At 46.2% G+C, this 17954-nt stretch overlaps 1 protein-coding gene across 1 annotated transcript in view; it reads right to left on the minus strand.

Moving 5' to 3' along the window:
* LOC108798945 (A disintegrin and metalloproteinase with thrombospondin motifs 2-like) overlaps positions 1–17954 on the minus strand; it is a gene marked incomplete at its 3' end in the record, with an annotated part of 345605 nt that overhangs the window by 112748 nt on the left and 214903 nt on the right. The window contains exon 11 of the mRNA XM_018570755.1: positions 2978–3091. Coding sequence (XP_018426257.1) covers positions 2978–3091 — 114 coding nt within the window. The remainder of the gene's footprint in view (positions 1–2977; positions 3092–17954) is intronic.

Raw genomic sequence — 17954 nt, forward strand, 5'->3', positions numbered from 1 at the left:
CTGTACCAAGAGCTGTGCTGTACTTTTTGTCTACAAAAAGTACTTGGTTGGGGCTGGGCCCCTTACATGAGTACTGACTGTACCCCCGATGGCTCTCTCTGCCCTGTTCTTCTCTACAGAATGCACACAAAAAACACACCAACATGTTAAGTATATGTTTAATTAACATAATACTCAACTATAAACTTGGTTGGGGCTGGGCCCCTTACATGAGTACTGACTGTACCCCCGATGGCTCTCTCTGCCCTGTTCTTCTCTACAGAATGCACACAAAAAACACACCAACATGTTAAGTATATGTTTAATTAACATAATACTCAACTATAATTCCCCAAATAACACTGCAAACTGTTTAGTATACATATAGGGACATGTTTCACAAAAAAATAGTCTGTTTTGCTGCAGGGAGAGCGATTTAATGTAATTGGTTGTAATGGGCAACAGCTTCACTTCTGTTACCCTTTTTTAGCTCAATTTTCTGTAAAACAGACCAGTTTCTCTTCCCTTTATAAACAGTGGAGAATACACAGGGGGAATAGAAGACAACAGATCCGATCACACCAAAAGTGGGAGGTAGTCACATTATAAAGCGAAAAGTAAAATATGGGGCCAACAGTGAGGAAGAAAGAAATGCCCTCTCATCATAGTGAGGAAAAAATATCGCTAAATCGATATCAGTAGAAGTAAAAAATGCCCCTGCGTTGAAGATGTCACTAAAAAGGAAAAATGCCCCTGAATCAGTGGTGTCACTGGAAAGTTAAAAAAAAATATCCCTGCATCACTGATGTCACTTAGAGAAAAAAATGCCCCTGTGTCACTGGTGTCATTGGTATCACGGGAAGGAAAAAATACCTATACTTCAGTGGTGTCACTGGAAGGATAAAATTAGCCTGTGTCAGTGGTATCACTGGAAGGAAAAAAATTCCCCTTCATCGCTAGTGTTGCTGAAAAGAAAATAATGCTCCTTCATCACTTGTGTCCCTAGAAGGAAATAAATTCCCCTGCTTCACTAGTGTCACTGAAAGGGAAAACAAATGCCACTGTATCAGTGTCAGTGAAAACAAAAAGTGAGGCTGTGTCGGTGTCAGAGGGAGGACAAAATGCTGCTGAATTGGTGGTGACAGTCTGAGGAGGACTGCTATGGAATCTGTGACAGTGGGAAACAGAGGGCAGATGGGAGGCTATGGGAGCAGAAGGGTACATTTATCTATGGGGCCCTGTGTGGCTCTAAAGGGAGGGTAGCTGAGGAGCACTGATGTTTATATTTGGCTCTTTGGGGATTTGAGAGGAAGAGAGGAGCTTCGGGACCACTAGCGGAACTACCAGGGTCGCAATTGCGACCAGGCCCTGGCGTTCCGCCTGTTGGGGGGGGGGCCCAGAGAGGAAGCAGGGGGCCTGAAAGCTTCGTCATGCCCCCCCCTAGTTAGCGCTGCTCCATCCCCCGCCACTCTGCATGTATGAGCGGCTGTGCGGGATAGAGAGGCGCCTCTGTGTGTCACTTGTCTGCCTGGCAGGGCCGCTACCGACAGAGCAGGTGCCGCCAGGCAGCACATTCTTCAGCTGGGACTGGGAGAGGACGGACCCTCTTCACTCGGCCCCTGGCCGCCAAAGACGAGGAAGCTGAGCGGCTGTAGGAGTCAGGTAAGCCTGGTGTGGGGGGATTACTGTATAATCATCATACAGCAATGCAGAATAACACCACATTGATTTGCCATGCGTTCCGGTGCAGGCGATCACACCGTGGTGCCATTGACTTGACTTTAATGCACCGCCACACCCCCCACTACCCCCCGAGTATGAAGTGAGCTGGACGGGTTGCAATCCAGTGTATTCCAGCACTAAATCGGCCGGAACACACTGGAGCTGGTGTGAACTAGCCCTGAAAAAAACAATAACATACTTTTCATTTAATAGAAGAAAAAAAGGGGGGGGCCCTTAATGGTTTCTTGCACCGGGGCCCTGGGGTTTCAGACGTCATAGACATCCTTCTCAGCATAGCACTCACCTGGGAATCAAGGCAGCTTGTCCTTCTTCCCCCTCTCTGGTCATGTAATATGTCTCATGACAAGGAGAGACAGGAAGAAGGGCAGTCTGCCCTCACTTCCTGGCGGGTGCCTGTGCTAAGAAGGGGGTGATCTTCTTTTAGCAGACACCCAGTCTGCCCGCTCTCTTCTACTTTTTGGAGGGGGGAGAAAGTAGAATCCTCCCTCATGCAGTTATCACAGCCCCTGCTCTGTGTTCTGTTCTCCAGCTGTTTGAATGAGAGGAGTGACAGCAGTGTCACTTTTTTCATTCAGGCAAATGGAGAATCCAGTGTCAGAAAGCTCCCAGCACAGTGGGATGACAGAGGGCAGATGGGAGGCTACGGGAGCAGAATGGTAGAAGGTCATTTATATGAACGAGGGGGGAGGTCCCCTCGTTCATATAAATCAGCTGCACTGGGGGTAGGTGCTCCTGCCCCCTTACCCCTTGTCCTGGCCCTCATTTGATGCCATTGAGGGAAAACCATAGACTGTACTATGAGTATGATATTGGCAGTTCTTTTTTGCTGCAATGCATAGAAAAAGAGAGAGATTGCTGAATTTTCAAACACCAATGTTTTGTTAAAGTGACTCATGCCATTCTTCCAACTATCCCATCTAACAGTATCTGTGTATATGTTTTATTTCTCCCTTTCTAATTTTCACAGTTCTCTATCATCCCTAGATAGCTGTTAAAACTTCACTTTATTCACATTAGCTTCCTTCATCCCTGCTTTCCCTATTGGCTGCACTTATTTATACGTTTTTACTAGCAGCCAGAAATTAGCTTCAACCAACTGGGAAATAAAGTCCCTGGCAAATTATGTCATTGTATCCAGTGTAAACAAAAGTTTGATTTCAGTCTGTATAGGCACATGTTTTCACAGTTGCTATCTAGGAATTGCTAGTTTAAACATCATACAAATAATATAAACATTATACAAAATGTATTGTACCTTTCCTTGAGCACACATTGTTCCATCCAAAGGAGGACCTTTTTTTGTTTTGCAAAAATATGGATTATCAGGATGACTGCACCAAAGTTGCTTGCAGGGGTCAAAAGTTCGAAACTAAGGATAAACAAAATGACCAAAATGACCAAGATGTCTTTCAAAACCTTATTAAAAAGATTCTATAACATCAAAGAACAATTTAGGATATCAGATAAAGTTGCTTGGCTCTCTTAGCTGGTATACTGTAAAACTGGTATTTTAAGGTTCCATTCACACATGAGCAGTTTTCCGTGCGTATTTGGTAGGGATGCACCGATATATCGGCCGCTGAAACATATCGGCCGAAAATGGCACTTTTGGTTAAATGCTGAAAGTGCCATTTTTGTGCCGCTACATCAGCGCATCCCTGCTTTCTTCCCTCCCCGCTGGGCGCTGCTCTATGTCCCAGCGGGGAGGAGAAAGTGTGACAGCTGGCCGAGTGCTGTGAGCGGCCGGCGTCTCTCCTCCCACACCGCTCAGCCTCCTATCACAGTCCGGCAGAGCGGTGTGGGGGTGGAGACAGCCCACGATGTCACAGGAGGCTGAGCTTTCGTACCTGCACTGCCCCGCCCAGCCTCCTGTGACAGCGGTCAGGAAGGAGAGCCAATGCAAACACTCAGCAATCGGTGATCGCTGCGTGTTTGTAGATAATTGAGGACATAGCATGTTGACTATATCCTCAATTATGAATAAATGGGAAGTGATCTACATCACCTCCTGTTCATTCATAGTTGTGATTATAGTAAACATACTCTGTCCAGATGCTATCAATGAACAGAAACACTCATAGAGGATTCCTGTTCATTGATAACTGGGGCTGCAGAAAAAGAGATGGAGGACTTTGTGTCCTCCATCTCTTTTTCTATTTTAAAAGGGAAATATCAGGGGTCTGTTTAGACCCCTATTTCCCCGAAGCCCCTGAAAGTAAAGTAAAAAATATTTAATAAAAAATTAATAAAAATAAATATAAAAAATTAAAAAGTGTATAAAAAATTGAAAAAATTAAAAACTTTCGGTTTCGGTCTGACAATTTTTTAAATTTCAGTTTTGTTTCGGTTTTGAAATGTCGGTGCACCTCTAGTATGTTCGGTGCACCTCTAGTATTCGGCTGTAGGAATACGCGCGGAACCGCGCTAAACATAAAAACCAATGCATTGCAATGTGCATTGTTCGGAATATTCTGGTGGCCGTGTGGTATGAAACCATGCGTCCTGCACAATAGTCCAAGTGTGATTTTATGGGCAGATTCTGCACATTCTCAGTGCACTTACTTCTTCTCCTCCCATTCTGGAGGAACAGGGAAAAAAGAAAAGAAAAAACCCCTCCAAATATACACCTCGCTCCTATCGCTCTCATATCTCACTTACTTACTACCTAAAACATTTGGCTCCCACCTGTTTGAGCCTTCACCGACAATGTCGGCATCCTATTCGGGTGGGTGGCCAGAGACTAGACATGTGCGATTCGTTTCGTTACGAATCGAAATTCGTACAAATTTTCCTGATATCATAATGAATGTTCGTAACGTTACGAAAATGTGCCGAAACTAACGAAAATACGTATTTCGTACGAATCCGAATTGAGTTTCGGATACGAATTCCGAAATAATGGATATTACGAAACGAAACAAATTTTTTGACGGCGCACTAGTCTACCAGAGACAATAGCCCAAGCCCACACCGTCACCTCATTCTCTATTTATTCCTATTGGAGGCATTCTCTTTTTACCTATATGTTCTATCCTGGTCTCTCAATCCGAACCCAGTATCTCTTACTTGAATAGAAATGGTGTGTTATGTTCGAGGGAAGTTCTCTTCTTCCCCCTCTATATCTAACCGATACATATCCCACATACAAGCTACACCCCCCTTCTTACTTTCCCCCCATCTAAATTATGTGTCCATTTTGTGACTAATTAATACACAATATATGTGAATTGAGTCTTGCTTTGGTGATATCTATTTAATGTTGAAACCAAAAATACCCGACTCCCCCCCCCCCCCCCCAAACACATACAAGCTACACCCCCCTTCTTACTTTCCCCCCATCTAAATTATGTGTCCATTTTGTGACTAATTAATACACAATATATGTGAATTGAGTCTTGCTTTGGTGATATCTATTTAATGTTGAAACCAAAAACCCCCGACTCCCCCCCCGCCCCCCAAAAAAGGGGGAAAACCCCTGTGTCTAGGTGGTTGGCATCTATCTGTGTCCGTGTCATATTATAATGTATATGCCTTACTCTAGGCTCATCATAGACTCTTATCTGGTGATTGTGACCTTCTAATGATTTATTTTACAACTTCTGTCTACCCGCAATATACTTCATTGTCCTAAGTGAAATATGTGATTATTGAGAAATTTACATTACGCCCTCCTTTGTATAACCCCCCTTCAGCCACCCCCCCATACTTCCCCACACTTTCCTCCTATTCATACCCCACCCCCCTCCCTTATCCCCTCCTTGGGATCTTGTATACCGGAAACATTATCAGTCTTATAGCCCCTAGCCTCTACCTCCCCACCATTATCTCTAATAGTTACTCATATTATATTATTTATTCCAAACATTTCTGTGTTCCTTTGCGGTTGATCAAGTATCTCATCTAAACTCGACCATCTGGGCTAGGAGAGCCGATACCAAGATGTTACAATGTTACAATACTGTCCCAATCATCTTAACCTCAAAACATATATACACTTATTCTCTGTAATACATGATTTCTTTAAGGATAAAGCATTTATCATTACTGATTCCCCCTCTTCTTGGTCGTTGCCGAGCCTGTAGTTATCCAGGGATCCCATTGGGCTACTCTCTTACATGGGGGGGTAGGGGGATCTGGCCAGTTCTCTATCTGCATGAGTGGTAGCCCCATTTGTGTCAAGAAGTGACACAAATGGGGCTACCATGCAGGTCTGGGAATAGAGAAATTCGAGCCCCATTGAAGTCTATATCTACCCGCTCTCTTGATTTTTGCATTATGATTTGTCTCTGTTGGAGCGACTGTAATCTACATATTACATCCTTTGTTCGACCCTGGATTATGGGGCCATATACTCTGTATACTTTGTCTATTTCAATTTGTTCCAATAATGGTTTGTTCCGATATATATTCAAAATACTCTGTACTGTATCCATTAGATTACTCGTCTCAACAGTATCAGGTATCCCCCGCAGGCGGATGTTTTTACCCCTATGGTGATCTTCCAGACCGTCTACATGAGCCCATACACTAGTGAGCTGATTATGCAAGTTCTTTATGCTTATTTGCATTTCGTTTTGTCCATCTATTATGGGCATTAGTTTCTCTAGAACATCAATTCTGTTATGGAAACTTAGTAAATCAGATCTCAAGTCCTCCATACCTGATCTGTGGAGCTCTTCTATGCGTCTGAAACCGCCATCCATGTCCTCTTTTGTTGAGAGTTTTTAGGTACAGATCCAATCTGCTTAACACCGCCTCGTCCATATTCTCTTTTTCGTGCTCCAGCCTGTCTCTTCCAGCCATCATACTCCCAGACTCTTTCACTGTATACCCTCGCGGAGATACTGGGGAGTCCGTTGCACTAGTGACACCGCTGCTCGGCTCTGACCTCTCACACCGGCTCGGTGTCGGTTCTAAATTGTCTCCCCCTCCCAGCGTGAAGGATGGTGACGTGTTACGGCTCGACCCCGTGTCGTCATCCGGGGAGTGTACCATTCACTCTCCGGAAGAAAGCCCCGATGTCTGCGGTTGGGTCCCTGGGTTCAGCTGAGTCCGGTGTTGTCTTCTTCCTTTTCCCGCTTCTGCGACCTCCCATCTGCCAGCCGGGCCAGAAGTTATGGCGGTGCGGTGTGGTAGATCTGCTCAGTTTTCCGCTGTCTCTATCCGACCGCTGTTGAACTCTTCTTTGCCTCTTTATCTCTTAGCTTTTCGGTGAGGTGTGGGAGCTTCAGGCACACGCTGCCTTACTCCGCCCGGGAACTTTTTTTATTGACCAATTAATGAATCATGTATTACATTTGATTAATGTATATCAGTGTGTCACATGCGGCCAGAACAGGGGCAGACTGACAACACATGGGGCTCCCGGGCAATACAAGATTATGGGGCCCCCTTGTGCTCCGCCCATAGCCCCACCCCCAAGCACCGCCTGCATAAATATGCAGTGGCCATATCGACTGCCAGCGTGTTCTGTGCATGCGCACCACCATTTTGGAGTATATTTTGGTAAACACCAAGATGGCAGCGCCCACATTTTCAGGTTCCGCCATCTTGGTGTATACCAATATATACTCCAAAATGGTGACACGCATGCGCAGAACACACTGGCGGTGTGACGATTACCAATTTCTTTGTGCGGTTTTGGATTCGGAGGCAATGGGCCTCCGAATCCGACAGTGCATTAAAATTTGTTTCCTTTGACGAAACAAATAAAAATGTTTTTCATTTTCATTTGTTTTGTCTGAACCAAATTTGTTTGCCCTGCACGTCTATTACAAACCACCCCAAACAATATAATCTGACTAGTATACAGCAGATATTCATAAAACATAACACAACATAAAACTAAACAGGTTGTAAAATCTAAAAAAATATATAAGAAAAGTAAACAGTAGCCCCAACAACTAATCAGATATTTACAGCATGTGAACCCAATCTGCCACTATACACGATACATTTTCTTACCAGTGCCAATAAACTTTAAAACCCAAACAGTCCACACCAGGGGCAGTGATTTCTTCACTCAATAAAACACACGCATAAAGGTGGCCATACACTGTACAACAATCGCAAGACCTTAGTCTTGTGATGGTTGTAAAGTGATTAAAAAAACATACGATCTGCCCATCTTGGACAGGCAATCTTGGACGCCCCTGAGGGGCAGGCTTCCGATGACTGCAATGCTGAACAGGCAGTGTGCGCGTGCGCACACCGGCCCGTTCGGCATTTGTCTCCCGAGCACCGTTCAAACCAGCCGAAAATGGTACGATTTTCGGCTGGTTTTCTAGCGTGCTCCTTAGACAAAAGACGTGCGACCGTACAGTAGAAACGGCCGCACGTCTTCGTTCACACTGCTCGATTCTCGTACGAGAATCGAGCAGTGTATGGGCACCTTAACACACATAACACGCGCATTAAAACACACACAAATCACAAACTCATTAACCACTTGCTGTCCGGACCAATTTCTTACATTTGCACACACATGATAAAATATGAATTTTTGGCTAGAAAACAGCTTCAGACCCCCAAACAGTTATATCTTTTCTGAAAGCAGAGGCCCTGTAGAATAAAAAAGATGCTAGTTGCAATTTTGTATGCTGCACGGTATTTGTGCAAATGTTTATCAAACAAGTATTTTTAGGTTAACATACACTAAAATGAAATTTAGTGCACAGAAACAGAATATAATACCCAATTTTTTTGTAAAATATAAAAATGTGGTCACGCCGGGTAAATTGATACCAAACATGTAAAGCCTTAGCCCTCATTCACACGAGAATTGGCCGGCAGGTACAGCTCCGTGCACGACCGTAGCGGGCAGTTCCCGGGAAGGACAGGTGCTGCATGTGATTAGTATGCAGCCCCTGTCCTTCTCTATGGGACTACGCGGCCGTATGCCACCCTACGCTCACCCGCCCTGCACGTCAGTGCGGGTGAGTGCACTGAGTGAGGATGGATCCTGTCTGCATCCGAGCCGGAACACCTGCACCCGTACACACCTGCACTTCAGGTGAGCGTAGGGGGGGCGTATGGCCATGTATAAAAAATAAAATATATATAAAAAATAAACAATAAGATTTAAAAAAACGATAAAAAGTAAATAAGATAAATAAAAATGTTAAAAAAATGAATTGATACAAAAATAATAAATAAAATTTAAAAAATAAATAATGGGGCGTGGCTTACCTATTGCGGCGGCTGGACGTGCATAACTGAAGATCCCGCACCATCCCCGAGTTGCCTGTGACACTTCGCCTGACTCCCGTGCTTTCCTCATGGGGGGGGGGAGAGGCCAGAAGTCGGGCTCAGGTCCGAACTTTCGCACACGTTGCACCGTGTGGAGGCGGCGGAGGACCGCCTGGATCAACTCTTCCCTGACCTCTCTCCGGAGACCCTCGCCCGCAGGCAACAACTCAGGCCCCTCTTGAAGATGCTGAAGGACGCCCATATCCTATATCGCTGGGGATTCCCCGCCTGCCTCATAGCTACCCAGGAGGGTAAATCAGCGATCCTGCGCTTCCCTGAGGAGTTGGCAGAGTTTTGCACCAAGCTGGAGATTTCCATGCCAGATTTGCCTGATTGGGCCGACCGACCACCAGAATGGCGCATCTCTCCCTCATCTCACTGGCAACAAGCAGCACCGAAATCCCAGAGGGGCTCCTTCACCCCACTCTGCTTCTTCACAGGCCTTCACCCCACTCTGCCCCGGGGGATTAATTATACCACCGCCCTCTTGCCGTTTGGCGGGCATTCCCTCACAATGTTGCTCACTCCGAGCTCCACTAAGGTGCCCTCTCCTGCCACCTGTCAGAGGCACCGGGCTAAGTTGTCATTTATTGCTATGTCACCTGTTTGATCTGAGTTGGATCGTTATGATATGGTTTTCTTTTTCACTACTGTTTGCCAAAAGTTCTAACTAGGTATATCGCATGTATTCTATATGCACTCGGGGAGGGGGGGCGGCGGCCGCACACATGTGAGTCCCCCTGCATTTTTGTATGTGGACTCCTATTACAGGTCCTGCTGTACGAGGCCCTCCACCCCCACTAGGCCATGCCTTTCCGGGGAGCCCATGGCCCCGCAGAAAGGCATCTGCTGCCGTGCTTACGGCACTTAGAGTAAGGCAGATTAGTCTGCCCATGTCTGGTCATGTTCCCTTCTGTTTCCTCTCTGCCTTTGTCTACCTCCCTTTTGTATGTGCCTTCTGTGTTGTGAACTTGCTCGGGTCTTCAAGGTCCTTTGCGGGGACCCCCTACGGAATCTATCAATGGCGGCTTTAAAAATAATCACATATAATGTGCGGGGCCTTAACACCCCACGTAAACGCTACCAGATCCTGTCGGAGATTGACAGAGGCGAAGCTGACGTAGTCTTCCTTCAGGAGATGCATCTCTCCTACATCTCTCCGACATTGATTAAGGCCCGCCACTATCCGGTCTGGTACTACAGTGCATCCCCCACTAAACATGCTAAGGGAGTCACTATTGGGTCCCGAGGGGGTCTCTCGGTGCAAATCAGAGATTGCCTGACTAACCCGGAGGGTCGTTATCTCATTTTGCAGGTTGCTATTCAGGGCGTAGAGTTTACGTTGGCTAACGTGTATTCCCCGAATGTACATCAAGTGTCCTTCTTGTGACGGGTCCTAGGCAAAATTGAGGACTTCCATAAAGGTAGACTTCTTCCGGCGGGGGGCCTGAACCTATGCTTAGGTCCCCTACTGGACTCATCCTCAGGGGCCACACGCAATCCGCCTACCCATCTTGCTTCCTTGTGCAGGGCCCTCCACAGGTCTCAGCTGGTGGACGCTTGGTGCCTCCTTCACCCAGGGGTCCGAGACTACACGCACTTCTCCTCGGTCCATTCCACTTATTCCAGGATTGACGTGATCATGGTGGATCACACTCTCCTGGAAAACTTACAATCAATGGCGATCCTGCCTACCACGATCTCGGATCACGCGCCAGTTATGCTCTCAATGTCTTTGGACTCCCTGGGTGTCAGGATGTTTAATTGGAAACTTAATGATTCCTTATTGCACGATCAGCTGATCTCTGCAGACCTGTCGCAGACTATAGCTTCCTATTTCGCTACCAACGCCTCCCCCGAGGTCTCGGCGGCATGCACGTGGGAAGCCCACAAAGCTGTTCTGTGGGGCATGCTGATGGCTGTGGGGCCAAGCGTAAGAGGGAACGGATGGCGACCATGGCGGCATTGCTCAAGGAGATTCAGCGTTTAGAAACGTCCCATAAGAGTCTACAAGACCCCCAGACCCTCCAAGAACTATTGTCCAAACACGGTGAATTACGACTCCTACTGGAACAGAACACCACAAAAGCCTTTAATAAATATTACGAACTGGGTGGTAAACCGGGTAGATTCTTAGTGCGGGCATTGAGAACGAAAACATCAGTCACATACATCTCTAAGATTAAAACGAACAAGGGATCCATGGCACATGCCACCACGGCCATTGCGGAGGTTTTCCGCATTACCAGGACCTCTACCAAGTAAATGATTCAGTTGACACTGTAACCAATGCGTCCAGATTGGAGAGAATCAATCTTTACCTGCAGCGAGCCTCCCTACCCAGGGTGCCTGATTCTTCCCTTTTGCAGCTTGACGCAATCATCTCAGAACTAGAATTTAAGTCGGTCATCAAAAGCACCCCATTGGGTAAAAGCCCGGGCCCAGACGGGTTTACCCTACTTTATTATAAATGCTTTCAAGACATTTTAGCCCCTCACTTTTGCTCCTATGCCAATGCTGTCTCCAAAAATGCCCCCATGCGCCCAGAGTCCCTAACGGCCCACATCACTGTTATATCCAAACCTGAAAAAGATCCCTCGAGCTGTGCTAGTTACCGGCCCATTTCCTTATTAAACGTGGATACAAAACGATACGCTAAGATCTTGGCGAATAGGCTTTATCCTCTCCTTCCACCATGGATACACCCAGACCAGGTGGGCTTTATCCCGGGTAGAGAAGCCCGGGATAACGCTCTTAAATCCATTAGCCTGATGTACATGGCTAAGCGTCAGAAATGCCCCACTCTGCTCCTTTCCACCGATGCAGAGAAGGCATTTGACAGGGTGGCGTGGGAATTTCTTCTCGCCACCCTGTCCCACCTTGGTCTGGGGGTCCGGATGCTGGAGTGGATATCGACACTCTACGCCAATCCTACGGCATTTGCATCAACGGTTCCCTATCCCCATCGTTCACCCTACACATCGGAACCCGTCAGGGGTGTCCCCTATTCCCCTTATTGTTCACCATCTCGTTGGAACCCCTGTTAGCCACCATTAGACAGAACCCCGACATCCCGGGTATCCCAACCCCGGCGGGTGAATTCAAATTGGCAGCGTACGCGGATGATATCCTGTTCTATGTCCGTAATCCACGCATATCTCTCCCACAAATATTAGCAACATTAGATCAATATGGCTCTCTCTCGAACTTCAAAATTAATATGAGTAAATCTGAAATCCTTAACATAACCTTGCCGGAGGAGGACAGTCGGGCTCTCCTCCCCCATTTTTCCTTCCAATGGCGCCCCCATTCCATACGATACTTAGGCATTCACTTGACACGTAAACTCTCAGACCTCTACCGTAGCAACTTTATACCTCTACTGAACTTAGTAAAAGCAGATCTGACCTCCTTCTCCTTACGTACGCTGCCCTGGGTGGGGAGGAAAAACGCTGTAAAGATGATGATTCTCCCTAAAGTCCTGTTTCTGTTTCAAATGCTCCCCATAGAATTATCAGGTTCGTACTTCAGGACCCTCACCAGAATAACGTCTACCTACATTTGGCAGAATCGCTCCCCCAGGATCGCGGGTAAGATACTGGTGAGGATCCGGCGGAAGGGGGGGCTGGCCCTTCCAGACTTCCGGGTCTACCACGTAGCGGCCCAGATGGTAAGAGTAGTAGACTGGGTTTATGGGGGCGCGGGTAAGAGTTGGGTGTCTCTGGAGACTGCGGCTTGTGGGGCCCCTCTAGGGGAGGTGATATGGTTGCCCCCCGAATGGAGGCCCTTTGCCTCTACCATATTACCCCTCACTTCCTCAACGTTGCGTTCCTGGGTGCGCCTACACCGCAGGTCCTGTTGGCCACACAACTCTAGCCTTATGCCTTTACAGGGTTTTGACTTCTTCCCCCCAGGGAGAATAGACAGATCCTTCGTGCAATGGTCGAACTCTACCACGCTTAAATTGGGTGAAGTGTTGACAGGCACCTCCTTAACACCTCTGATAACTCTGAGATCCAAGTGGGGCAAGGTATCACTGGATTCCTGGAAACACCGTCAGCTGTCCCACTTTATAAGTTCACTCCCAAATTCTCTAAGAACGCCCCGAGACTATACCTTCATGGAATCCATTCTGAGCTCCGAATCAGTGCCCACTCACTGCCTCTCTTCTATAAAGCCATTCTCACCGAGGAACACGTCACACCCCCGCCTTTCCTATGCAAATGGGAGACGGACTTTCACCGCACTCTTACCCCTAAGGAAAGATCTCGAGTAATGGCCCTGGTTGCTACCTCATCCATAGACGTCCCCATGTTAGAAACTAATTATAAGTTATTATCAAGGTAGTACTTTGTACCTACCAAATTGTGCGCGATTGACCCCCTCCTTGACCCTCACTGCTGGCGGTCGTGTGGGAATCCAGGTTCCTATGCTCATATTTGGTGGGAATGCCCGTTGATCATACCTTTTTGGACATTGGTGATTCAGCTCATTAACCACATCAGTGGTGAGCAGCTTCCGAGAGATCCTTGGGTGGTTGTTTCACCTCACCACTGATTCCAGGCGAACCTACCGGAAATCCGTGGTCCCATGCCTGTTGAATGCGGCCAAATCTCTCATACCGAGATGCTGGGGTTCTGCCAATGTTCCCTCCCTGCAAGACTGGTTTCGGAAAGTGGATAACATCAAACTGATGGAGGAATTACTGTACACCCCCAAGGACTCGTACTCTACATTCTATAAGAAATGGTCGTGCTGGTTGGCCCTCCAGGACTCTGCTACCTACCGCTCCCACTTGCTTGACATTGAGAAATTATCTGAGATGGACAGCGAGGGTGTGAGACTCACCCTGGTAAAGGTTAATATGTGCCTACTTCTGAGATGATAACACTTTTATGGGTCCTATGTTTATTTGTTTATCTGTATTGTTTATCTGTTTCTTTTGTGGCTGCATAGGATAACACCCAGCCTGAACCATACACTGTGAGATTGCGCAAAACCGGATAACGCCTATACCTTATGCCTTTGCAAATATAGCATCTACGGAGCCCTAGAGCAAGTTCACAAACACCCCTCCTTACCCCACCCTGTCTCGTCTCCCCCTCCATTCCTCCCCCCGTCATTTTTTTTCCCCTTGTTAGTGTCTGTCTGATACGTGGGACATTGACTCACTAAATACTGTTCTGTATCGTTGGACTGAAAATCTGTCCCCTGTTACTGTACTGTGTTTTATGTATATCACCTGAAAGAACCAATAAACTGAAATAATAAAAATAAAAAAATGAAATTAAAAAGTGATAAAAAAGTTAAAAAAATAAAGAAATAGTAAAAAAAATGAACGTAACCCCGCCACCCGGTTGCCATTCTCCATTGATGGGGGGCGGCGTATTGCGAAACCTGGCCTTGGGGCGGCGTATTGCGAAACCTGGCCTTGGGGCGGCAGGGAGAGTAAATCTGGCCCTGCACACACTCATTAAAAAACACACATAGCTTCATTAAAAAAAAATCACACACACTCATGAAAAAGCACACACACTTAAACACATGACACAACTATTAACAATAAAAAATAAATAGTTAAATTTCCCCCTCTCCTGCTTACCTGTTTTGCAGGGAGGGGGCTGCATCCCTGGGGTCCAGTGGGGCACATGGGGACTATACTGGTGGTCCAGTGGAGGATCATTGTGATCTGTATCTCTGGCTAATGCAGACCATACTAATCGCTCCCTGCCTGTGAGCAGCGGCACCACGAGGGAGCGATCAGTATGGACAGCATCAGCAAGAGATGCAGATCATACTAAATCATTATATTATTACCGGTATATGAAATGTGATATGGGCACTTGCCAGGTGCAAAGATGGCCGCTACTCGCGGCGGCCATCATAAAAAATGTTATGTGCAGTGGAGACAGGGGACACCGGAGGCCCGCACGGAGAACCCCGGTTGAGGAACTGGGGCGTGCGGGCCCCCGGCAATTGGCACACAGGGGGCACTAGGGGGGTCAGTGATGGGCCCCTCCTGGCTACGGGCCCTATGGTCAGTCCGCCCCTGGGCCTGGTGGCCATGTGCTGTGCACCACTGCCGTAACAATTTTTCCTCATAAATTTTCATTTTCTTAACAATAAGTATGGTTTGTTGGTTAACCCTTTCGCTGCCAAGCCCTCCGAAACATTTTTCAATTCAGCTGGCCACGCCATTTTTGCAATTTTTCCCATTGATTTGATTTTCAACTGCTGTGTTGCTAGCGTTTGTAAAAGACCCCCCAAACCATATATTTTCTGAAAGGGCAGGCCCGGTAGAATAAAAAGATGGTGATACTAAATTTGTAGGCCGTGCGATAATTGCACAAGAGTTTCTCAAATTAATATTAAACCGATAAAAATACACAATTCAATTGATAAAACACACTAAAATCAGTATCCGTGCACAAAAAAAAAATAATTTCTGACTAAATCTAAAAGATAAAACTGTATTGAGTTAATAAATAACAAATATTTGCAAATTTGTAATTGCGCCTTTTTGCAAAAAGTTAAAAAAATGAAGGTACGCAAAACTGTAAAAAAAAGTGACTTATGTTAAAAATTGTTCTTACTCTGTGTTGGTGTTTGTGTTGTGATAAAATGATACAGGCGTATATTTAATTGCAACACAAGCTATCACAACGCACAGCAATGCGTCACAAAGCTTTGCCATGCGCTGCCACAGTTAATTTAATGTTTTTTTAAAGAAAAACAATAAAAAAATCATGGACCACGATGCGTTTTAACAACGCACTGCAGCGCATGTGCATGGCATACACCACGATATGTGTATGTTATGTGGGGGGAGGGAGGGGTTGTGCTTTTTTTATTTTATTTTTTTACACATTTTTTAATTTAATTTTTAATACCTAGTAACCAGGGGACGCTGGACTGTCATCACACACTGAGAACCCGGTGGAGCCGCCATGAGCATGTTCGGCCGACCTGAACCCAGCCACAGCAAGCCGATGTACGGCTGAAATCAGCTGTACAAGCCTGAAGTGAATAGCCGAACAGCGTTCGGCTCACTTCACTTCGTGTTGGTTAATCACACGGCTGCCCTCGGCAGCTTTGTGAATAACCCCCTATGTGTCCCCAGTTATTTACAAACACTGGAGTGATCAGATGATCACTCCAGTGTTTGTGCTCCACAGAGGATCGGTAAATATCAATGATATTTATCGATCCTCCGTTTGGCCACGCACAGAGCTGCTGTCATCCGGAAACTGACAGGATGACAGCGGCTCCGTTCTCCTCACCACTCGGGCATCCTGAAAGTTGCGGCTTCTCCCCGCCAGCCGACGCTTGCTCCTCTGCCTCCTCCCCCGCTGGAGTTTTTGTCTCAGCGGGGGACAGCAGCAGCAATCCTTGGAGTCACAGATCCCTGCCTGGAGCCAGCAGGGAAATGAGTTGCCGGCTCCAGATGCCGGCAACTCATTTCCCATTGATTTGATTTTCAACTGCTGCGTTGCTAGCGTTTGTAAAAGACCCCCCAAACCATATATTTTCTGAAAGTGCAGGCCCGATAGAATAAAAAGATGGTGCTACTAAATTTGTAGGCCCTGTGATAATTGCGCAAATGTTTCTCAAAATAATATTAAACCGATAAACATACACAATTTAATTGATAAAGCCCTAAAACCAGTATCAGTGCACAAAAAAAAAAATTCCTGACTAAATCTAAAAGATAAAACTGTATTGAGTTAATAAGTAACAAATATTTGCAAATTTGAAATTGCGCCTTTTTGCAAAAAGGTAAAAAAATGACAGTACGCAAAACTGTAAATAAGCGACTTATGTTAAAAAATGTTTTTATGCTGTGTTGGTGTTTGTGTTGTGATAAAATGATACAGGCATATATTTAATTGCAACACAAGGTATCACAACGCACGGCAATGCGTCACAAAGCTTTGCCATGCGCTGCCACAGTTAATTCATTTTTGCGTTCCAACAACGCACTGCAGCGCATGTGCATGGCGTACACCTCATTATGTGTATGCTATGTGGGGGGAGGGAGGGGTTGTGTTTTTTTAATAGTTTTTTGTACACTTTTTCTTAAATAAAGTTCGTTCATAACTGTGTTCAACACTGTGTCCCCAGTTATTTACAAACACCGGAGTGATCAGACGATCGCTCCGGTGTTTGCTCTGCACGGTATATCATATCAATGATATTTAACGATCCCCCGCTCGGCCACGCTACAGAGCCGCTGTCATCCAAAAACTGACAGGATGACAGTGGCTCCGATCTGAACACCGCTCGGCCATCCTGAATTGCGGCCAGCCGCCGCTCGCCCCCCCCCGCCGGCCAATTTTAATCGGATCCCCACTGCTACAGACCCTACAAGTGGGGGACAGCAGTGGGGATCCATGGAGTCTCTCATTCCTGCATGGAGCAGCTTCAGACAGGGATGAGAGACTCCAGATGCCGGCAGCAGCGGTGCCGGCGGGGGACCCAGTATTTTCGTTAATAGCGGTCATCAGCGGCTTGTGAGTCGCTGATGACAGCTATTATTTTGAAGGGGAGAGTCGGCTGAACAATTCTGCTATAAGCTTATGGTCGCTAAATCGACCATGAGCTTATAGCAGAACTGTAAATGCCACCAACGTAAGGCATACTGAGCTGGCCAGCCGGGAACACTTTTGTTCCGCCATATGCCTTACGTCGGTGGCAGCGAAAGGGTTAAATGATTTTATAGATTAATAATTAATTATTTTTTAGTATGTTTCTCTTTCTCTCAGGGCAACTGTAGGTATTTGCCTAATCACTCAAGCCTTCACTTTATTAAATGTTTCCAAAATAAATGTACCTGGGTACATTTCCCCCATAAAAATAATTGCAATACTAGGCCCCCCATTTATATACAAAGCTCTATATACAAATGTTTATCATAGGTGTATTTTAAATGATAGAGACAGAATATCAACCAAAAATCCAGAAAAAAGCACATCATACAAATGTTA

The sequence above is a fragment of the Nanorana parkeri genome, unplaced genomic scaffold, assembly GCF_000935625.1.
Source record: "Nanorana parkeri isolate BGI_ZX_2015 unplaced genomic scaffold, ASM93562v1 scaffold1591, whole genome shotgun sequence".
Classification (NCBI taxonomy): Eukaryota; Metazoa; Chordata; class Amphibia; order Anura; family Dicroglossidae; genus Nanorana; species Nanorana parkeri.